Genomic DNA, 24,503 nt, shown 5'->3' with positions numbered 1-24,503 from the left:
ATCATTAGCTTCCTGTTCCCTTGAAAGGAGAACTTACACATAAATACAGTTGTTAACTACACTGAATGATGAAATGTGCTCTTCGTGTTTTGTGTTTGCTTGAACTAACAAAATCAAGTGGAAGCCTTGTGAAACTCCAGTCCTCAGAGGGGGAAATGGCAACCATGTTCAGTTCACTCCATTATCATATCATTTCCAGATGTAGTACATACAGCATAATTCAAGACCTCCTCCTCCTCCTCCTCCTCCTCCCGCTGAACCTCTTATGTTTGTTCTGCTTTTTGGCTCTACAGATCTGGTGCTGTAAATACTTACATACACTGTTGTGCCTTCGCTTTCTCTCAGTGTGACTTTAAGAAATAGCAGTGTGTAGTGACAAGAGCATTATGATTAATCTTCCCTGCAACATGGCACCTTACCTCAGTCTGTTTAGCTTCAATTACAACCTAATTAGAAAGTTAGATTTTCTCAGCGATCCATCACCTCATCGTCTCAGTCCTGCGAGCTTCCTGTCGCAGCTCTGACTTGCAGGCAGTCACACAGCTCTCAGTGTGCAGCATTGTCATCAGATGTTGCCTACACAAAACATTGTTTTCATTGTGAATGGCAGCAGTATTGGACCGTCAGACCCACGGAAGACAAAACAATTCCCAGAATGCCTGGAATGAGTTATTTTCCCCAGTCTTAGTGGCGTGGTTGAAGGGTTTCGCCACAAGCGAGCTGCTGTTAGCAGCAGTGTGGTGAACAGGAGGAGAGCTGTGGCATCCATCCTCACTCCCACTGTCAGTGCAAAGAGGGAGGCAAGAACAACCTGCCAGTCAACCTTGACCTGATCACAGGATTAGGGGGTTGATGAGCTGGAATGAACAACAACACTTTGTTTTCACGTAAACTTGAGATAATAAGCAGAATGTAAGTCACACAGTCTTTTTCAAATAAAAAAGTGAACTAAAAATACTATTTTTAAATTTGAAGGGACAATTTTGGGCAAGAAGCATCAATTCCAAAGTCTCACCCCCGTAAAACATGTCGTGTGGTTACGTTAAGAAAAAAGATGATTGGAAATAATTCTACCAAATTACCTTTCAACAACAGACTGCACAGCAGATGTTTCAACATACTTTCACATCATCATAAGAACTGTCAGACTTCACTGAGGGTAATATCCATGTTAGTTTATTGTTTAATCAGTCTTTGACTCAGTTGACAATAGTGTAGATTACTTACAGAATCTAAATATATCTCTCCGAAAATAATACTGTATTTTTGAAAGAGCATGGTGTCTTCCTGTAAATCTCTCACATACAATATATACACATTATTTTGTATTATACATATACACTTGCATACACAGTCACAAAAGCATCACATCTGAGAGTGGATTCATCTGGACTTCTGAGGTTTTGCCGTTCAAATAGCTAAAATGCGTCTGTATACATTCGACAGAAGAGGACATCAAGGGTGTTTCACCACTGGGTCTGTTTTAGCAATTCAACTGAACTCAGTGATTATTACTCAAATTTCTTTGTGCTGGTGTGAGATTATGGCCCCTCTGAAATAATAAATCCAGATGAGAACTGAACAGTAATCTGAGTTGGGTGTGATGTTGAGCTCAATTTGATCAAGCTTTATTTATAGTTGTCTGCACAGTGCAGTCAGGCCATCTGTGATGACTGCTAATTATTACCTCTGGCAGGGAGTCTGACTTGACTTTTCAAAAAACAGCTTAATGGGTTTCAGTGAAATTTGGTTGAAAAAAAAAAAAAAGTCAAGGCATGAGCAAAGAAAAAAACTGTAGACCTTAGTGTTACAAATGAGGCCTTCTGTAAACTGCAACCAAATGGCGCATGCATATATGAAAGACAACATGGCCATAACATGTTAACGCATTTGTGTAGCTGGTAGATTTAAATTCAGAATTAACTTTCTCATAAAAAATAAGAGATGATGAGCTTTGTTGAGTGCTTTTTTTGTTGGATGTCTCTCCCCGTAATAAATGTAAAGATGGTTATAAATTCTACCAAGATTAACCCTGTACAAATACCTGTGGCAACAGGTTCAAATGTCACATAATCAGAACACTATTATAATTCAAGTGTCACTGTGGGTCCTATTGATTAAGTAATAGCAATGTGTTCACAACTGCAACCTCTGGCAGTATGTAGGGCACCAGTTGAATCTGCAAATGGACGCCACCTTAAGAAATGCTGCTTAAATTTACTCCATCAGACCACAAGCTTTGATTTGAACTGTGGATCATCTGACCGAGTACCGCTGTTTGTCTTCTGATCCCAAAATGGACAGTAAACATTAGGACTTTGAACTGAGTTCAAATAATGATTAACTGTTTCCCAGTATATGCAAGCTTTTATTATGGGTAGAACTTACTATGGCATATAATGAAAACACACAGCCTCAGCTGAAAATAAACAGTACATGTAACCTATTGAACACACGTGACGAGGGTGGGGCGATGCAGCAAAAATGACACTGCTTCATACGTCATTTGTAGAGAGAAAATATGAGAAGTTGAGTGACAAGATGTGTAAATAAATATGATATGCGTGGGTGTGACATACTGTTATATTAATTATTTCATATCTGGATGAAAGGCGTCACATTTCTGTTAATACATCTGGCAATCCTCTAGATTTTACAGTGAAAGCCAAGCAGACTTTTAGCAGGTCGGTATTAACATAACATTTGAGGGTGTAAATTAAACTGTCTTCAAGTGAATGCCCCACCCTGCTGGTGTATCTCTTCACAGGATGACTTATACACTGGCCCTCTCAATCAGAAAAGCAAACAAGACCTCATGCAAAAAACAACAAGCTTTTATTTTTCATTTTGTAATCGTGATGCATTAGTCTGTTCTCTTTTCACTAAGTGGCAGGCAAGAAAGCAAAGCAGCTTTGCCAATAATGTGCAGATGCATCTGCCTGAACGCATCTGAGCAGCATTACAGTTCAAACTCTGTGTCAAACACACCGTCTGCAGGTGGTTGGCAGAGGAATATTTTATACTTTGTGAAGGTTTTTGATAGCCCCTCGAGAGTGACCCAGTCAGGCTTCATATTTCTACTGTACAAAACCTCCAAACCATTCATGAGTGCTCATATGATGCAGGGAATGTACATGGCACCTCCTCAGGGCCCACTCTGTGACCCCGTGGGCACTTCAGCGACCCTATCGGAGGCTCTCCACAGCTTTACAAATCACACACTGGGTTGAGGCTCTCTGCTCAAATTAATGAATTGATTGTTTACAAGTTGATTTGAACTGCTTATTATTAACAAGTGATGTGACTTCAGCAATGATCACAAGAGGTATACCGGTTATGTCTGAACCCTGAATACAAGATTTATGTAAGTGATTGATGTATTTCTGTGTGACTTCAAAGTGGTGTTGATGTATAATGTATTCTATGATAGTTGCTGCGGAGCTTATAACATATTGCAAAAATAATCTCTTTATGCCTGTGAGTCGATCAAAACCTCAGAACTCAATCTATCAAGGTGACATGAGTACATCTCTGAATACCAGCACCCACATCTAGCTAGCTACAGGGTAGCACTGGTATCGAGAAAGAAAATGGGTTTTGAAATGAAGCTGCTGTTTCTGTAAGAGACAATAACTCTGTACTCCACCTGTACAATGTGAAGCTTATTTACTCGCATAATGAGGAATCACTCTCAAGACATATTAGCAAAGAGAAAGTTCAGTTCTATAAAAGAAGAACTGTCCTCTCATTCAAGTGATCATTCCTCTAATTTGAGGGCGGTAAACTGATGTTCACTGTTCACTGGCAGCGCAAAATGTCGGTTTGGTGTTGACACAAAGTGCATGTTCATTTGCTGCGGTGGGACTGTTAATATGCCAGACACCACACATCTTAACATAGTTTTAAGTCTACTAGTTTTGTTTGCGTATTCAGCATAATTTGCAAATTACTCTTTGGGGATTTAGTGGCATAATGTGTAAAAGTCATGCATCAAACTTCCACATTGCAACTGCTATATTAGGGAAGTTGCACATTTTGAGTGTTGGTGTGAAACCCAGAGAAGACACTGGGTAGTTACCAGCTGCTTTCACTGATTTACTGCCCTCAAAATAGAGATCCAACTATCTTTGTGGAGAACTTCACGCTAAGACAGAAAAATAACAGCACTTAGTGGTTTCTGCTTGGTTTGTCCTCACTGCAGAGCTAGATAGATCAGATCAAGTTCTGGAAGGTGACAGGAAATTCCACAGTCAGCTACGTCGCTCTTAACACAGTCCAGAGCAGCGAGAGAGCCCAGTCAGATACTGGCTCTGTAGGGGGGAGATAAGTGCCGGCTTGGCTAAGAGTTGGAAAAGGGGGAGTGGGAGGGGCGACAGTAATCTCCCAGGGGGAGATCTCACGTCACCACTTGCTGCACTGTTGAGCGTTCATGAGGGCAGGACTGGTCTCCACAGTGCAGCCTCCTGAGCAGCCGCTGAAGCTTGTTGGAGAAGTTTTTGTTCATCTGCCTGTACATGAGAGGCATGGCAAAGCTGCTAGAGAAAGCCAGCAGTTTTGACACACATCTTAAGAAATAATAGGTAGGTAAGTAATGTACGTTGCTAATGTACCCTGGTGCACCGGCTACAGTGTGTACCAACAGGGTCATGTAGTAAGGGGTCCACAGTACGAACTGCACACAGACTGAGGCTAGCAGCAATCTGTGGATAGAAGGGTCCAAGCGAGCGGAGTCCTGATCCAGAGGTGTAGACTCCTTCCTAATGCGCAAAATGAGCACAAAGGCATAAAGAACGGCCACAGCTGGAACCACGTAGCCAATAAACATCATGATGGCGTCTGCTGCCTCCTTGTTCTGCATTTTGGAGCACTCGACCATCTTAGTGGAGATGTGGTTGCACACATAGAAGAGCAGCGAAGAGAAGCTAGTGAGCACCGCCCCACCCCAGATGAACCCACACACATGTTTGGTGTTATACACACTGGACATGTATGTGCGAGGCAGCGCACGCTCTATATAGTAGTCCAGACTGAGCAGCGTGGTGGAATACATGATGACCAGAGAGGAGATATTGAAGAGGATGAGCAAGGTGATGTAGACCTCATTGTTGTACTCCCATGCGTGCCAGCGGGTGAAGGTGGAGCTCAGCAGCTCCACGGGCGCCACTAGGTTGAGCACAAGGCCCGCAATGGCCATGTTGACGAAATAAACATCCGGCATGGTCATGGACACCTTGTTGGAGAGGTTGACCACGACCAGCAGCGCATTGTAGCACAGCCCCAATGGGAAGCACACCAGGAGGTAGATGAGGGAGAAGACTGACAGGATGAGGCCATAGTCCTGGCAGAGGCGGAAGTCCACGCTAGTGTCCGTCTCATTGTAAACCATGCAGATCCACATCGCTGGGCTCAGACACAGGTCACGTCTCTCAACAGGTCGACTGCAGACAGAGAGTTAGGGAGAAAGAAATTAGTTATCACACTGATAGTGAATGTTCTTGTTACCAGGAATAATTCAAGCTGGGCAGGGCTGCAGCGCTGTATCTGTCTCGAGGTATAACATGGTATCAAAATTAATGGTTAAAATTCCATTCTGTAGATAAGCAAATGCACATTTGCTTATCTACAGAATGAAATTTTGCTGTATCAGTGTTCATAAAAATATGTGAACTTCAAGTTTACATATATATAAAAAAACAAAGTTGTTCAGCAGAGTTCGACCCTTTCTCCTTTTGTTTTTCTGCAAGCGAGCTTTGACACAAAAACACGTCAGCCACGGCTCAGCTATTATGCCCTGGGTAACACTGTTAATTTCACTTCACTGCATCTGACTGGATGAATTCAAACGCCTCACAATAAGTTTCATTTGCTAGCTCAGCCTCAAAACCAACGATCTCTCCTCTCTGAGAGCCTCAGAGACTGGATCAAGTGTTTTGACACCTTGGCAAGCTCCTGCTATCTTGCTCTGCATCTTTTTCTCTCTCCGTCACAGTCACATGCAGGGCCATTGCTGCCTGTGCAGATTTGCCCTTGTGCTTTTCACATGGTCAAGCAGCCAGATAAAGAACACTTCTCTGGCCTGACACTTCACAGACTGCTCTGGTGTTACTGCTGTGACTGAAGCACATGCACCCTCTGTTCAAGTTACTGCCAAGTTGACTGGGGGTTGGGCACGTGGTGATGGGTAGATTTATAAAGAGTGAAATGTGAGTCAGGCTCCTGTGAAGGGTCAGTGAGGACTGAGCTGAGGGGTTGGAGTTCAGGTTGAGGTCAAACAAAATGACCATGCACATGTCCACAGCGTTTGTGTTCAAGCCTGATGGGGCTGCAAGTTTTCACAAAGCTTACGTAATGCTGACCTGCATTATTAATTCAGGTCATTTCAAATAAATGTTTCAGCTAGCTCTGAGGAAAAAGGAGATCATAAGGCTATCGCAGGACTGCAGTGATAAGTCATCCAAGTTCTTTCCTGAGTGATGATTTATGCTTCCATGTGGTTGACGTCGCTCCCAAAAACTCTTTTCAAAGGAATGATTCTCTGAATAGCAAATAATATGTTTTCTGGAAACCTCCTCTGTAGAAATACTGTGGAACAACGCACAAGCAGTTCTGCTTTCAGGATGAGTAAAACAATGCCAGTAAAGGGGAAAAGATTCTTCCGTCTGCTTACGTAACACCACTACAGAGGGGCTGTTTTGGCCTCAAGCCTCAGACACAGACGCATATACACACACAAGGGCTAAGTCCCTCCTCTCTACTAATCCAATTGGCTGTAATGAGACTATAGTGGAGGCCGGAGCTCAGAGCTGGACAGGAACAGGATCAGTAGGAAGAAAGTATAGAGTTACTCTTCACAAAAAAACCTGTCTACACCAAGACAAGAGCACTGGTCAGACCTCTTGTAAACATTGCTCTCTAACACAAGCAGCTAGGTGACTCATTTACCAAAACAGGCCTTAGCAAAAGTACATAATTAGCTCCGGTCTTCTCCCGTAGCTTATGTGCTCTTTTCAGACTCTATGGTAGATTAGAAGAGGTTTGTTCACCCTACACTCATTCAACAACTTCTGATCACTTGAGAAGAAAATGACTTGAGAGAAGTTGGTGATAATTAAAGAGAGCACACTGCATTGTGGCTGGCTGTCCCCATTCATTAGCACCTGCAGTATACAGACATTTTAGCCATCCTGTCATTTCCACATTGGCTCCCTCTGTAGCTTACGATAGCTGCAGGGCACCTAAAAATCAGCACAGAAAAGGAGTAGAGGGTTTGTGGTGTGCTGGCATTTAATTACTTAAACTGTTGAATTTCCAAAGACTTTTTTTCCCTCCAAAAATCTGTAGACAGCAGTAGTAACGAATGAAAAAACTATGATGAGCAAAAACTAGCCATGGCCTTCATGATGTGTATTGGACTGAATGTAAATGGTGGAAACACATTATAGTTTTTAAGCATTTTACCTGCTGGACGTGAAAGAAATCTTACAATGTGTTCATGAATGTTGTTTCTTGTTGTACCTTTAGGACCTGCATCTTGATATGACATCACCAGGATTTATAAATAGGCCAAAGCAATCAAGGCGTAATTGCTGTGCACACCATACAGTGGTGATGCATTAATAGAGAAGGAAATGCCAGTTACTCTAATATAAGGAAGCAGTTTCTCTCCTTCACAAATCCCCCAAGTCAGTGCAGAGAAGGCAAAGGACGTTCAGTCACTACAGCCCATACACTAAATATTTTAAATCAGGGTTCTTCATAGTAAGCTTGTCAGACACCACTGTTAGCTTTGCATTGTCCGCATCAATTAACGCTTTGACAATGAAATCTATCCACTCAGGAGATGTTAAAAAAAAAAAAGAAGACTTCTTGTCAACCTCTTACCATACGAGTCATATGTCTGTTTTAATTCAGAGTCCTGAAGACAATTTCATTATTGAATTACACAAATTAATTTGTATCATCTGTCAGGTGTCTGTTTATTTGTGAGGTATAACAATCATTTGCATGTCACAGTTGGTCACATGCAAAGATGTGATTTGTTGATATTTGTCTAGACTGGATAAATAAGGAACTTCAAAGCGTAAGAGCTTTGCTGGGCATTTGGCTGCAATTCTGGTGTAAATCTTAATAGTTGGTTATTCAGAAAATAACCTATAATTCAGCTATTATTATTATTATTACTATTATAAGAGTTACTTATGCATATCCTTAATTACAAGAAAGATCTCTATTCCCACCATTGTGATTTTAATAGAGCCAGTATACAAATCCACTGCTACAAAATATAAACATGAGATTAAAACCAGGAGAAAGATGGTTTCATGTTAGCAGCTTCCAGCGATGGTGCCATAATTAGGATTATATGGCTCAAGAGGAATAGCCAAAGCTCTTGTCAAAAGAGGCCGACATGAGAGAAAATATCTGTCGAGTCCTTGTTGCATGACTTTGACTGCAGACTTGGTTAAGCCCTGTCTGAACTTTTTGCCCTGTTCCATGTCAAAATTGGTGAAAGTTAAATATTCCCAGAGGGGGAGGCTCTGCTTCAGCATGCTTCAGCCCCACCAAACACGATCACGTAAGAGTGACGCCCACGTGCTTGACGTCTCAGCGTTTTGAAGCCAGATCTCACGGGCTGATGGGAGTAGTGTGACATACTGGGCCCACACCCCTCATATATCCTTACTGGAATTTACAGGCTCTTCTCAGAAAGCAGAAAGAGTGATGTCACATGACTCACTACTCGCGTCTGCAGCAGCGTGCAGAAGAGCAGCAGAAGAAATACTACAGAGGGAAAATAAGATTACATGACCCACATTTACACATGTTGTGGACGTGCGGCAATGCCAGAGGTGAAGTATGACACAATGACATGACATGCACAGACATTTCTAGTAATTAATGGTGCATAATTTAAAGAAACTGCCCCACAGAACTACCAAAGTACTTACAGTATGAGAGGCCATTAAGATATAAATGGTTCATTTAAGAAAGCCTCTAAATCTGTTTTGGTTCCCCTCTAGTGCATTTCTCAGCTGCATATTATTCTTGGAAAGCAGCCCATTAACTAAGAACATTAATGGGGGATCTGACTTCAGGTGCATGCCAATGCTGCATAACATTTTGCAAATTAAAATTACTAAGCTCTCAAAAGTGATTAAAATACTTTCCATGGACTCCAATTTTTGTGGAGGGGGTTTTTACATAATTCATTATAATTTCCCCAAAACATTATCAGTCTGAGTCATACTGAGTCGTGAATCTACCTGACTGGAAATTGTCATAATTCAAAAATGTTGATGGTTTGATTGATCACTTCCACAGAGAGGTGGTTGAATAATGTCACGTGTGCTTTGGTGTAAACAGTATCTCCTCATAACTAAGTGCCAGTGTAAGAGCCTCAGTCAGGCACAGGTCACGGTCAGTCTGGACAGCTTCCTCAGCGTCTTTTCCGCAACATGTTGAACTGTCACACGAATCAACAAAGTCAGAGCTCAATGGTCAGCACAAAGCAGGCTTACTGCCATTAAGCCACAGCACACATGCCTGTGTCCCCTTCGGTCACATGGATGAAGTTGACAACAACAAGTGCAAAGCCTAAATCTCAAGAAGCATTTAATTTGATGAGCTATAAGACTTATCTGAGCTGAACTACTCTGTCAGAAAGTTTCATCCTGCCTCCTAGTCAATGTGAAATAAGGTCAGGCTGATGTGCTGTTCATAATAACTGGTACATATGTAATTAGTAACTATGGAAAACCTGTTATTAATAGTCATGGCTAGGTTGAAACCACTGGATTAAAACTAAAATTACAAGCTTGGGAGAACATTTTCCTGAGTCTGTGTGAGGTACAGGAAACTAATATTGATTACTCCATTAATTGTCCACTATCAAAATTAATCACCAACCATTTTGATAATGAGTAAATCAGCTTGAGCAGTTTCTAAGAGGACAGTCGACATTTCTCTGATACCAGCTTCTTAAATGTGAATATATTTTTTGATTTTTTTTTTTTTTTTACCTCCTCTGTGACAGTAAACTGAACATGTGGGTATGTGGCCAAAACAAGACGACATCTTGAGGGCTTTAGCAAACCCCGATCAACATTTTCAACACTTTTAAAAGCCCAGACAACTAATCAATGAACTGATAAACTGATCTACAATGAAAATAACCATACATGTCAGCCCTGGAATACACTGGTATAACTGGTGTTATACTTGAAGCAGTATGTGATTTTCTTTGTTTATGAATGATTTAACAACACAAAATTAAACATATACACAGAGTGGTATCTTCTTATTGATGGCCTGGGATTTAAGGAAGTAAATTAGCGAGCCTGCATCTATAAACACTACATAAAATAACTGATTCACTGTGACATCCCTCCAGCTCAAGGTCGCAATGGCTATATGTCATGTCAGCAGGATATACAGGATAATATTCAAACAAACATGTTTAAAAACTACACATAAGGAGCTTTTAACTGATTACACTCATACAACTTTATTCTCCCCTGCACAGGAGAAAGGTGATCCCGTGAGAACCGTCTTCAGGTGTTGTTTTCAAGATTTACAGCTGAACAAGGTTAAGAAAACAAACCAGCCCATCGCGGTGTATGTGTGTGTTTGTGTGTCTGTGTGTGTGTTTATTGTCGCGGACATTGTGTCTCTCCATCACACTTGACTGCGCAGATCAAAGCGTGGATAGCTGTCACGGTCTTTTTTTGTTTTTTCTTCTTTTCCTTCCTCTCCATTATTCTACCATTTCTGCGGCTACAACTGAAGCTGCTCACTCTCACGCATCCTATTTACGTCCCCACACAGCTGAGAGGTGAGCCGTTAAAAGCCTGAACGCATCACACGCGTAAAGTCGAATTAATGTATTTTAAAAAAAGAAAGAGAAAAGAAAAGGAGGAGAAAAAAAAACTCACCAGTAAACGTATAGATTTGGGTCGGGGACAAACCTACGGAGGCATAGGGTTTGGATGCAGCATTTCCACTGGCATTTCTCAGTCGTTTCATTTGACAAAACAGACGTCCTGAAATACGCTCCGCACGCTCCTCACAGCCCCAAAACAGCGGAAAGGAACCGTTTCACTGCGTGTCGGCGGGGACTGACTTTATCTATCAACTTTTCGGACGAGGCTTGTTCTGAAAAGGGGCCGTCCGTTACAGACTTTACTACTGCTGGAGTGCTGCTGAGCCCTACAGTGTGTACACACGTGACCCTCCCCCACCGCCTCTCGAGCTCGCTCACTGCTGCTGCTGCTGCTGCTGCTGCTCCACGGTCGCGAGGCCCGAATGGCCGTTCTGTGCTCTGATTGGATGGAGGGCAGGTAGGTGGGGCGCGAGGGAGACTGAGGGGAACACACACACACACACACACACACACACACACACAAACAAAACCCTCCAGGTCATCAGTATGTTACCATCTACCAGGCAGCTGGATTTAAACACAACAGTGTGGTGACAAAAGTACTGGAGACTGTTAGAGCCGGAGAGGAGGAAGTGTTTTTGTTTTGTTACTGTGCACCTCATGAATAAAGTGACTCACTAGACTAGAAGAAGTAAAAAAGCTGATGTTAGGCTACAGTACAAATTGGACCTGATGCTATTTGTACTAAAGCCTACCATTAGTATACAATATGGGCCTACAAGTGAATATAAATTAAACATGTATTAACACCTGTAGTGTTGCATTGTTTCCCTAAGTCAAAAAACCTGACTCTTTGTGAATGAAGGAGGGTCGGCCGCCATCCCAAAGTGTCAATATTTGGCGAGTTTGGGAATGAGACTCAATAATCGACTTTTCTTACAAACAGCACCTTTAAGGAAACAATACAACACAGTAGGTGTTTGCTTTTAGCCAATAACATCATCATTTACCTTCAAATTTTAGCCATCCAAAGTAAAAAGAATTTTTTTTTTGGTATATATAAATAGGTGTTAATATATGTTTAATGTACATGTACATGTACTTCGACACTTAAGTATATTTATTGCCAAAAAATGAGTTTTTATTCATAAGTTCATTCAACATCAGATGTGGGTTCGCTGTAGCTCGACCGTAGAGCTGGTTGTTGAGTAATTGTTAAACCAGGTTGCTCCATCTGAAAATACACGTTACATTTGTGAAGAAATTGTACATTTTCAGTCTTTAGTACAAAGGCCCCTCTTTGTGAGACTCTTCAAAGGGAACACAAACGGGGAAATGTAAACTAAAAAGACTAAAACACTCAAAGATATCCACTGATTTGTCTCACTCATGCAACCCAAACCCTCAAATTAGCCTCAGATAAATGTAGAATGTATCTTTGCTCAGGTCACAACATTACAAGGATTTTTTAATGACAAGTATGTCAAGCTAAACATGTTTCAACATTCATACGCGCCTCAGACATTATTTTCAGGCAGATTGCACAATGAAATATTGTGAAACCATCCTTTTATCCAAATATAACTAGTTTTCTCTGTGATGTCTAACTAAAAACAGGAGTTCAGCCTGGAAACATCCTCGCATTTAATGACGCAAGGGATTGTTTTGGCGGGATCATGTTGTTTCAAACTCCTGTGAGACGTGAAATATGATCCAGTCGGGCTAGTTTAGGTAAAATATTCATAAGTTTGAAGGTTCGTCAGTTATAAAGTTTACTTTCCTACATTAAACTAAGTGGCGTCCCTTAGAGAACAAATTGCAGACAAATCTTTGCTGATGTCTTTAATGTTCTCTGTGGTCCTTGTCTCGAGGGAAAGCAAACAGAGTTCCTGTCTCTTAAGATAAAATAAAATTGCTATTGTGCTTGAAAGCCCAGCAGCAGAATAATGGTGGTTTTCCATTCTGATGACCATATGAGGAAAAGTTTGTGATGCAGCAGCGCTGATCATCAAATATAATAAAAATACCATGCTAGAGTGATGAAATACCGTAGTGTTGCTCTGTTGAATGGGGACATTAATTAGGCAACTGAAGTTTGCTAAGTAGATTACGGATTATGATGTAATTTCCTATGGTACATACCATAATCCTGACATGGAGAACAATGCTGCACAGCAGTTGATTCTAAAAGCAGCTAATTTTACAGACCACTCTGACTGTCCAGATAATGAGTTTGTTTGTCAGTTAGCTAGTTAGTTAGTTAGTCAGTAATTCAACTGTTTTCATTGAATGTTTGAGCCTGCAGTGTTTTATCACCACACTCGTATATTATTTTTGTGGCTTCTTGCTTTGCTGGTTGCACATTAATCATGTTACAGACCATATAACCCAAAATGAACAGCATTGATTTCATGTCTCATTGTGGTTTCTATAATTCCTACAGTATGAAGCATAAGTAGAGGCTGGTGAGTCACACAGAGACAGCAGGTGAATGTCATAGTTTTATTGCATTCATCAATGGAAACCTAGAAAGCCTTATTTAATAAGCACTAAACTCTATCCATGAACCTGAGATATAGTGGCACATGCGGCGCGATAGCATCAGGTTGTATTCAGCGCTTCACTGTGTGCAGATCCATCTCTTAATTTCCTGCTCAGCACCTGAGGGGAATGAAGGATACAACAACAAAACCCTGAAGTGGAACCCTGAAGGTCCGCGGTGTCGAAAGAGCCTGGAAGCTGATATTTCATTAAACTCTTAAGAAATGTCTCCGCGCCTGTTCAGCTCTCCTTGCAAGTAATGGATTAGTTCTAGGCTGGCAATAAAAATGAAAAACAGTAATGAAAGATTTTTGGAATGCACGGTCTCAAAACAAAATGCCTCGCCATGGCTCGGTGAGCGCACTCGAGCTTTAAAGAGAGTGAGGAGGAGTGTCGAACATAAGTCTCTTGTGCCACTGTGAAAGAACTGAAGTGGAGATATTGTGCTGGAATAATTCAAGAGCAGCATATTCCACTGATCTTATATTTAAGAGTTTGCATAACCGGAGTTCTTCTCAGTCTAATGGGTTCAGTTGTCAGCCTCTTCCACAGTCAAGAGATATGTGCGACCACAGACCTGTAAAGTTTGAGAATTCAGTTTCCGATAAGATAACTGACCCTTTGGGAAACTGTAACTCAAACAGTTCCCTGGTTGGGGATACCATTATCTAATCAGCCAAGTAAGAATAGAAGACTCTCTGCTATAAATACAGACATTCTCTCTGTCACATTATCTAACCCTAACCCTCAGAAAACACACTACAGAAAAAACAAAACAAAAAACGAAGAACGCCTGGTAATATGAGTTGTCACAACATGGCAATAACAGGAGATTAGCGCAATGGAAAGAGACAATCTTTCCTTTTGCATGTGCTATAGCGATCACTGACGCAAGAAGGAGGAGTACTGCATCTCAGGAGTGAGTCTTAAATGTCAAGCCCTACACTTTCCACAGCTGCATCGATGCTCCAGCCAAATCAGAAGCGAGCACGGTCAAAGAATATTTCCAGCAGAAGTCTGGTGATGCGACAGCAGTGTTTAAAATAACACCCTTTACCCACTGATAAGCTGAGCCGAAACGTTAAAAAGGGCCAGTATAACAGGTTTAGGAGCATCGTATCTATGGCTCTGGATTGGTCATGATGAGAGTGCAGTTCAGTCAGCGCTACTTGGTAAGTTTAAACTGTTGCACTTGAGAATTTGCTCAGCTTTGACGGTGCAGAAAGATATGTAAAAGCACCCACAGGTTACTCATTCCTGCAAAATCATCCCACCGGAGACAGAGCATTTTAAGCCCATCATCACGCAGAAGTCCCCGTATTGGCTGTAGAAAAGTGCTCATTCATGCGTGTATTACTTCCACAAGCTTTTAACAGATCCACACGGTATCTCATCATGGATTCACAGTAAATGGTAGAAATCAGGGATTTGACATTTTCAAATGACAGGAGGAGATAAACATTTAGCTTTTTCATAAATGTCATAAAAGATTAAGATGATCTGAAATAAATACACATGCTGTATTAAGCTCCCCAACACTTACAGTCTCAGTCTGAGTCACTTGTGTGCGAAGTCAGTGGTGTTGATGCAATAATCCCTCTCATATAATCATCAGAGTTCCACAACATTAGTCAGATGAATTCTACTGTACACGCTTATGTTTGTATAGCATGCACTTCTAATGTAGCTAGTCAGGTATTTCTCTTGTGTAGCTTTAATAAAATGTAGAATTTCACACTTTTTTTGGTTTTACAATGATTTGTCCATGCTGATCCAGCTCATGCTCACATATCATATGTGTCAAACTATAAGATCATATTTCCATTAATCCAGATGTGTTATGGTAGCACTTATAACACGATTACCACAAGGAAGAACAAATACTGACCAAAAACTGACAAATGCAGTTTTTGCAATATGTTTTATTTCAAATCAGGAGCAATTTATGGTTCAGTGTCTTGCTCAAGGATGCTTTGATGTGCAGGTGGTTGAGCCAGGGATTTGAACCAGCAGCCTTCCAATTGCTATACGACCCCACCTGCTCTACCTTCTGAGCTACAGCCACCGCCTAAGAGCAAAGTTCTTTTTAATTCTTGATTGCATGTTAGCGTGCCAGTGCCTGTGATGTGGTGATTAACTGCAGAAGGGGAGAAAGTGAGTGTTAGTGTTGGGGGTAGAGCGGGCCGGGGTCGGACGACTAAATCACAGTTTATCACCAATCAAGCCCTGAAGTCTGTTCTTATCTTTGGAAGATTCAGCACCGCTGCTAGGCTCTGGTCTGCATTCACTTTCCCCTGAAGACTTTCGGCTGCACGACGACATATGGCTTGTTTACAAATGAAAGTCTATGCTCAGCCTCAGTCAGTCCTAGATGCATGTCAGCTGTTTGCACAGTCACGTTGGCACCAGATGGCCACAGACACGTAATGTGAGTCTAATGATAATGATTAAACCGCAGTGTTTGTGGGCACACTGAAATTCTGATATATTTCATCACATTAGGACTTTAAGGCATGTCTTTTCTCACAACCACACTACCAGACATGTTACTTCATTCAAAGATGATGTAGTCACAAAGTTATGACCAATCAGAGCAGCAGACACACCTCAAAGCTTGTGTGTCTGACTTCTACATTTTTTATTTGGGCAATCACATGCATGCAAACAGAGGCAAACAGTGCAACATGGCAGCATAGTGCATGCTGTGCACATGCCTTTAAGCCCAGAGGCCTGGGAGTGCACATTAAGCTCATTAAGTCTGTGGTGGAGATTATGGTGTGTTGCAGACCCGGCACCAGCGTCCAGTGGCTGGGACGTCTCCTCATTTTCAGATGGCAGGGAGGAAGTGGCTAGACGAGAGTGGAAGCGCTCCTCCTAATCACATAAAATTAATTCCATTATGTCCTACACACCTACACCACTAGATACAAACAAGTGCATAGCTCGGAAAAATGTCGATAGGCACTGCAGGGAGCAGAGCTTTGACAAAGCGAGCTCCCATAATAATTCAAAACAAGTTCATCATATAAACATCAGTATGAACCCTGCAGCTTGTTTTTGTTTTGCCATCACGACTGATTTGGCACCACACTGAGGTCTGTCATACTGTCAGACAGCTTCCTGGGAAAAGCTTTCCCGTGGAGCAAGACGTGTTTGTGCCACCAAGCCCGCTAAATGCTACGTGTGTGTGTGTGTGTGTGTGTGTGTCATTCAGTCGTCTGCTTATGTAAATATGTACATAAGTAAAAGAATTACCATATTTAAATTGTGAATTAGGTGTGTGGATGTATGTACAAATGATGGTGTTGCTGCAGAGAAAGAATGAAAATAGCAGTGTAGCCTGGATTAATATAACACTACGTAAGCCTGTCTCCTAAGCTGGTGTCTGTGTGTGTGTTTCCCTGCTGGGACAAATGATGCTTTGGAAAGATTTTTGATGATGAATTTTGATATTCCCCTCCCATCTGTCTCTCTCCTACCATTTTCCCCAAAAGATTCATTAACCTTTGGGCTTTTCAAGCCGGATAATGTCATGAGCAGTTGTGATTTCTGCTTTGTCCTGGCCCATATCCCTCTTTTTTTGTTTATGCTCAAGTGAGCAGTATGCCTTGGCAGCGGAGGGCAAATAGCACATCTGCTAAACCGGAGCTACTTCTTATAGTCGGTTATGGTGCAATGAAGGATAATTTGGGGAATCTCCCAAACTCAACTACTATAATTCAAATAAAAGCTGTTAAGTGGCTGGACATCCCATCATTCCCTACTCATTTTCCATTCAGTGACACCATGCATGTCAGTTTCAGCGTATGTGATTCAACAGCAGGTAGACAGCCAACTGCAGAAGAAACTTAAACTGCTGCTCCAACCCAACCCCCAAAATAAGTGTTGGTAGTATACTTTTCTGCAAACTATGGATATGTTGCAACTTTGCACGTCTTTTAGTTCAGATTTGCATTTTTGTGAAAATACAATGCTTATGGTCTATTTACATTTTAGATTCAAAACCTCTTGATTAGGGTTAGAAAAAAGATGTCTTACATGTCACCTCCTCACATAAAACTCTGCTTATATACATGAAAATGAATGAGATATGATCTATATTGCAGAACATGTGGAAAGGATAGTTATGATGCATACAAATGTGGATGTCAGAGAAGAAAAATGTCAACATTGTATTCTGGTGACTGGACTAGCTCCGTTCACTGTGGTGTTCCTCAGGGCTCCGCTTCAGGCACCTTCGTCTTTACTTTATTTGCACATCCCTTTGTACAGGTGAGTCATACTTTTAAAAATGCAGCTTGAATGAGCTCCTGGCAGCTTTATTTATTTTTTCTATTTTGACCAATGCATAAGATTGGCTTCCCTTTTGACACGATCAAGTCTTAAAATGTGACCAAACTCTTTTACATTATTGTGAAACAGTTTGTGATGTTTGTGTGACGTTTGTGTTTTCTTTGGCGGGTTGTCGTCACTCATAGATCATGAGTGACCCTGACCCTGCTCTCATCAGCATGTAGATATAATGATCTGCTGCAGTGCATAGCTGCAGAGAGGCCTGCATAGCTTTGTGACATTCCTGGAGTGAGTGAAGAGGACACTCAGTGTTTTGGTTGTGGGTGTGTGTAAAATGAGGATGCATGGTAACTTAGGTGGTGTTCAAGTGCAGGGAGAAAAAACACACGCAGGCAGCTGCTCTGCTGTTAGCTTGTCCCCGGCGAAATAATGAGCAGTGACCTGGGGTCAACCTTGTAATGTATCCTTTTCAATAACATCCACCTCGGCCGTATGCTTTAACAGTAGTTTTATGGCACGTTCCTCGGATTTTCTTTGTCTCCCAAGGGAAATTTATTAGTTGCCTTTTGTCACAGAATAGGAGTCTGAATCAGGTCGGCTCACATGAAGCTTTCAGTGTTAATACAATCCAGAAGATTGGGGCGACCTCCATTAGTAATGTGTGTGATTAAATAGCCTCCTGACCATGTGCTCTGTCTCTCCCTGGGAAATTGATTGATTATCACTGTGATTTTTGCCACTAGTGAATCATCTAGATGTACTCATCAGCACTGTTGCATCATTATTTGAATTAGAGTGTTTAGGGTTGGTCAGGTGGGACAAAACATCTCTGTCTGTTGCTGCTTTATGATGTCAGTGTAAAAAGACTTGCTAATACATTTCTAAAGCACATGAGATGTACATATCACTGTAGCTGCATTAAAAATGTATATGTGTTAAGGGTGTATTTAAAAATCTGTAGTCAAAATGATGCATGCGTCTCGAAAATGTGATCTCATGGGTGAACTCATTTGAGTGGGAAAACACAGCCGTTCATTATTGTGCGCAGGTAAACACAATCACACTGACCCTGTTTAATGTGGGTTAAGTCACATTAGACTCTGCAGTCCTATTCAGCTATTTGCTTTTATTAGAGCTGCTGAGTCTGCCGAGGCCACACAAATCCTCTTGCACCTAATCGTGTTAAGAATTTAATGGTTTTAAACACTTTGTGTAGAAGTCTTGTGTGGCTATTTTGCCTTCTTTTATCCTAATTTAGTCTTTTAAATAACAGGTTAATAAATACAACTCGGATACAATTATATTTAATTCAGACGAAAGCATCGGTTGACCTTGGCTGATTTTTCTTTGCTTCAACATTAAATAGTCAGCAAACAAAAAAAGACTCGACTCCTGGTCGTGTGCTTGAGGTTCATACGTCCTCATGACATCTCCCCGTTTTTCATGGTTTCTTTCTCTCAGTGGGACAGAGAGGAGAGGTGGGGCAGCAGGGTATCCGGTGAGGGCCCCCAGGACTCCCGCCTCATGGGCCCCCTGCTCCATTCTGCTGTGGCCATAAGCCAAGATTATTCCGCTGTTTGGTTCCACCAGATGCGGCAGCGCCACTGGATGGGCACTGTCTGGCCCTGATGAGCAGATCTAAGAGGGATTAGCGGCCTGTTGTGGTGGATCGGCAAGAACAGTGGGAGGCTGTCCACACACAGCTGTGTGTTTGTGTGTTTCATAATGCTCTGGCCTCTGGCCTGTCTCTGGCTTTGGCTCCAACCCTGAGCCACCTTTCCCTCCCACTGACCTCACAGTTCAGGGAGCTCTCGGACTGCAGACAGCGGGAGCTCTGAAATTTTTGGAACGGCATGAAAGCTTTCAAAGAAACATGATTCTCCCTCGAGGATTGTGGGAGAGAAGTGCTCAGACAGGCGCACTGTATCATCTGAAAGTGTTGTCTTTTGTTTCAATGGCTGCGATTGTTTAGGAGCTTTACTTTCTGGCAATGAATGTTTCTAAACACAACAGATATGTTGAAATATTACATTTCTTTATGCAACTTTGCTTTTGATATGTTTAGATTTGTGCACAAAAAGCACTTGGTTAGGTTGAGGTAAAGATTATGTTCTTGTTTACCTGATTCCGTCGTCTCCAACATGGCTGGAAATTGGCCCGACGTCTCTTCAAAAACATCCCTGTTTGTTGCCACACACACAGCTGGAAAATGTCCCGACATCTCTCCAAAAATATCCCGTGGTTTCACGCTCACAAATGTTGAAGCGTCATCCCAGACAGTGGTCTCTGGCTTGGCAGCCTTCTCGCCTGGCTGTCACGCCACCGCCATCATCGCCATCTCTTGACATGGAAGTCGGCTTGTTCATGTAAACGTGACATGACACATTGTAGAAATGTTGATATAGTAGAAAAAACAACATTTTAGTGGCGTGTTCACAGACATTTAATTCATGAAGCATTCATCAGCAAATAGTCTCAGAGTGTAATTTATTGGAGAAAGATAGAAGCCTCGGATGTATTTTTGCTATATTATAGATGTGTTTACTGAGGAATATGTCAGTGTAATTCTTGGCAACGATTAAAGAAAGAAATCCTTGTTCGGGCCTGAGAAGCTGCTTCTAGATGAGCTGGTTCCCCTGCCGGCACAGACAATTGCTTCTGTGCAGGTGAAGCTGCCAACTTGTGTTTATGTCCTTTCAGTGACTGTGGTCATATTTCAAGTCCCCACCGTTAGCTGGTGACAGTTTCTATTTACAGAAAACAATCCCCTTGGATAAAGAGTTGGCGGAAAATGTCAGATGAAAAATGTCTCATGGAATGAAACGTCTCGGCATACCAGCATTTTATGTATTTTTTTAATTTATTAATTAATTTTTTTAACTGTCTCACAGAAACATATAAAACACCCCCCTGCAAATAAGCCGTGTCATCACAGACAGGTACTAAAGCCGTTTTTCATTTTTGTTGATGAAAACAATGTTCTCAAAGTTGTGGAATGAGAAAATGGAAATATAGTTATGGGTTTTTTGGAAGACTCAATCTGACCTAATCCGGCCTTTGCAGCTTTTAAACGCGAAGGTATTAATTAAGATCGGAACCTAATTGGCTTAAATCAGAGCGCTACAAGATCACGATCATCGCCTGCTTCTACTGTCTGATTTCTCTCAGCCACTTTCTATCACGAGCCTCACACTGAGATAGCAACTCAGATAACAAAAATCCAGCGGCAACGTCGCTTCAAAGCCGCCTGACCTCATTTTTTTGTTGACCCAGAGTTTTGTGTTTTTGGCCCGAGCTGCATTGTTTTTCTCCTTTTTTTTCTCGAGACATTTTTCCTCAAAGACTTTCCCTATGAATTGGAAAGTGGAGCGGTCAGCCGAGAATACTGTCCTCCCAAGCTTTTTTCTTTCTTTTTTTTTTTCTAGAAGGCCTTCATCCACACACAACATCGCTAACAACTGTTTGTATTCAGTGTCTCTTTCCTCTCACTCTCTGCGTGTGTCTGTGTGTTTGATGTCGTGGTTTGGCTGTCCTCTAAAGCGTTCATTTCAGAGTGGTTACTTTGGGCCTCATTTTGACTCACTGGCTGTCTGCCTACACCCTGTGGTCTACCATCCACTACAGCAACTGCCTCTATGTGTGTGTTTGTGTGTGTGCATACGTGCGTGTGCATGTACGGTATTCCTCTTTTGTGCACAAGTTTTTTTTTTTTTTTTTTACATTCCACAATAAACTGTCTCTGCTATACACTGTATATTGTTTCTGTCTGAAAAATAGGCTTGTTTAGTCTGCAGACGGAGGTGAACCATAAAGAAGAGCCCCTGGCCAGCAGCCAGCGCATCGACCAACCTCCAGTCAGCTGATGTTTTTCAGCCCCTCTCATCACGTTAAAGCACACAGTATATTGCAGGCAGCTCCCGGGCCTATTAATGGAAAGACGAGGAGCGTACATAGAATGTGCTCATTTCTTTTTAATGAAGTCCATCAACTTAAATCACAGGCGGAGTTGCAGTGTGCAGGCGCACTCGTTTAAGTGCAGAGCTTATTTTCTCGCGTTTGAAGCGATCTTCATTCACTTTTTAAGATAAAGTGCCGTGCTCGAACCTTCCTAATGCCTTCCAGGAACTGATAAGCCAGAATTAAATCTTTAATTTTGCCTGCAACAGGGAGACCTTTTTTTTTCTGGACAGTATTGTAACTGGGCAGATCATTTTGGGCTGATTGTCAGCAAATCCATCATCTTCAAGATACAGATACTGCGGTGACACCTGACCTGGATGCAAAGAACTCAGCCATTAGAAGGCGCTACAATCGTACTTGGTATCTAAAAAAAACTTTCAACAGAATGAGTCACGTTTTTTTCTGGGCTGTGCTCTGATCAGCTGCTAACAACAAACAGACTTGAAACTAGAAATGGAAAGTAAAAGTCAGGACGACCTCCATGAAATCAATTTGTCCTTAAATTCCGTCATTATTAAATCCTTGTGTTTCAGTCACATTGTGAGCAGCTTGAGCTGGCACGCTGCCGACTTCTACATTTTCGCAGACAACCTTCCTCCATCGGAGATCAACACGAACATCTCTGGGAGTTCACTTCCTCCCTCTCACTGCAATAATGTAGGTGGAACTCGAGAACGCACAGCATGAATCAGGTTTTATGTCATATATCAAACAGTATTCAACAATACTAGCTGAACAAAGACGGTACATCAACATGCTGGCATTATGCCTAATTCCAAAATGAATACCTGTTCCTATTTTCCCGACAAGAATCCTTTTTGATTCTTGACGACAAACACATTTCTGAAGACAATAGTGTCTTTTTCATTGTGCATGTGTGACGCCTGAGGGGAAGTCCGTGTGTTTTGCAACCAAAATCATTTTTAGAATATCTGAACCGAAGACTGATGGGAACTGTGCGGGGACCGACTGGAAGAGAGAAAGGAAGCAAGCAAGTGTCAGGAACTCTTTGAATGGAGAAACAAAGGGCCGACGGACCTCGACGCTCTGCACATGGAGCCTGTCTCTGCTGCATGGCTGTTGGAGCCTCTCGCTTTGGACCAGGCCAGGCTGTCTGAGTGTGGAGAATTGAACTGGTGTGGATGTTTGTACAAGGGAACGGATGACAGCAGGGGAGGAAATGCTAATGACCTTTATGGGCAATAAACAGGACATATATCTCCAGGTTGATAGACACACGCGACCTTTGGGGTGATTTAGTTACACTTAGGAATCTGAGTGAGTGTCTGGGGAAGCCTGACGTCAAAGGTCTTTTAGAGTTTTACTGGAGCAGAGATGAGAAAACACAGAAGTGGAGGTGCCCTCCGTCAGGACAAACCGTCTCGTCTTAATCAATTCTTTTCATCCACCATCAGAACGTTTCTGCTTCGCCTCACTCTAAAACCTCCGGGCACAAACCAGCGTCCCAAGTTCAACCTCCATTCAGCCCGAGTGACTCACCGACATTGACACTTCCCATTGAGGACACATCCGGGTGACGGTGCTATTTGATGCAACATTATCGATCTTTCCAGTATCTCCCGGTCACTGACCTGTGTGTATTTGTGTATGGGAAGCGTTTAAAACTCTCCCTCCTTTTTCAAAAAAGACGAGGAGTTTTAAAGGCACAGGATAGTTTGTCGGCAGCCTTCACGGTGTATATACGTACCCCCTGCTGCAGCTTGTAATGGAGCAGAACGCCCCCACCTTTCTCTTTCTACTTCACCTCCCATGAGCCTCTACCAGCCACTACCCAGCCTGATGAGGCGGCTTCTGGTCCCATCATCAGATAAAACAGCGACTGATAAGGCTCATCTGCTGCTGAGAGAGGTCAAATATTGGAGCGCAAATAATAGCTTACAGAAGATTTGACTAAAGGGAATAGTTAAGCATTTGGATAAATATGCTTATTGGCTTATTTACATTTTTGGGTTTGTACAAATGATTAGACCCGTGTGTTTTTTTGATATTTCTGGGTCAGGCGAGAATCTCCAGTATCTCCCCTGCTGTGACGACAAGACTCCAGCTAACTGTCGTTAAATAGTGAACTTAAAGGCTGGTGGTATAGTCATTATCGTTCACGCAGGACTAGATGTTTCCTGTCTTTATGCTAAGCCAGGCTAACCTGCTCCTGAGGCTAGACTCATATTTACATACGCAAATGAAAGTGGCAACAACCTTCTCGTGTAATTTGAATAATTCCCTCAAACATCGAACTGCTTCCTTATTATTGGATGTTAATAAATAAGTCACTGTCCATGAAAACATAACGTGCTCAAAACAGCTGCACCGTCAACTTTGAATTATTTTCCAGACACTTGTTTTCACTGCTAGAGAACATGAAATACATCAATTCCACACTATCCAATAATGTCAAGGAATCTTTCTTTTCTTTTCTTTAACCGCTTCAACTAAAATGCTTCTGACACCTGCCATCACTTTTTAATAGCGGCCTCCTTCTTTATTCAGTCAGCCCGCTTGGACTTCTAAAAGCCAACGTCTTTGTGTTGTCGTGTGACATGTGACGCCCATATGTTTTGTAATCAAAATGCTCTATACCTTCTTGTTGTGGTTATGGCTCACGCTGTAGCTCCACCGCCAGATCAGGCGAACACAACCACATTTTCTATGAGATTTATCTTGCTACACCCTTGTGGTGTACCAAATGGCAGCCAGCGGGGGATCTAACTCCAACCAGCCATTTGTAGAGAATAAAGCCGCAGAATAGGACCACATGTTTCACAGTCACATAAGGTATATATGTTGGCTTTGGATGTGTTTATGCAGTAAC

General features: G+C 42.0%; 1 protein-coding gene across 1 annotated transcript; it reads right to left on the bottom strand.

The window, feature by feature from the left end:
• Nucleotides 1-1,154: 1,154 nt before the first annotated feature.
• Nucleotides 1,155-11,249, bottom strand: gpr146 (G protein-coupled receptor 146). The gene is made up of 2 exons (XM_037089979.1): nt 10,932-11,249; nt 1,155-5,438 (listed from the first exon to the last, which is right to left on the bottom strand). The coding sequence occupies exon 2, from the start codon at nt 5,396-5,398 to the stop codon at nt 4,397-4,399; it is 1,002 nt and encodes a 333-aa protein (XP_036945874.1). The 5' UTR covers nt 5,399-5,438; nt 10,932-11,249; the 3' UTR covers nt 1,155-4,396.
• Between the last annotated feature and the right edge of the window lie 13,254 nt (nt 11,250-24,503).

The sequence above is a fragment of the Acanthopagrus latus genome, chromosome 23 (assembly GCF_904848185.1).
Source record: "Acanthopagrus latus isolate v.2019 chromosome 23, fAcaLat1.1, whole genome shotgun sequence".
NCBI classification, from domain to species: domain Eukaryota; kingdom Metazoa; phylum Chordata; class Actinopteri; order Spariformes; family Sparidae; genus Acanthopagrus; species Acanthopagrus latus.
This window is presented reverse-complemented; position numbering and strand designations above follow the sequence as displayed.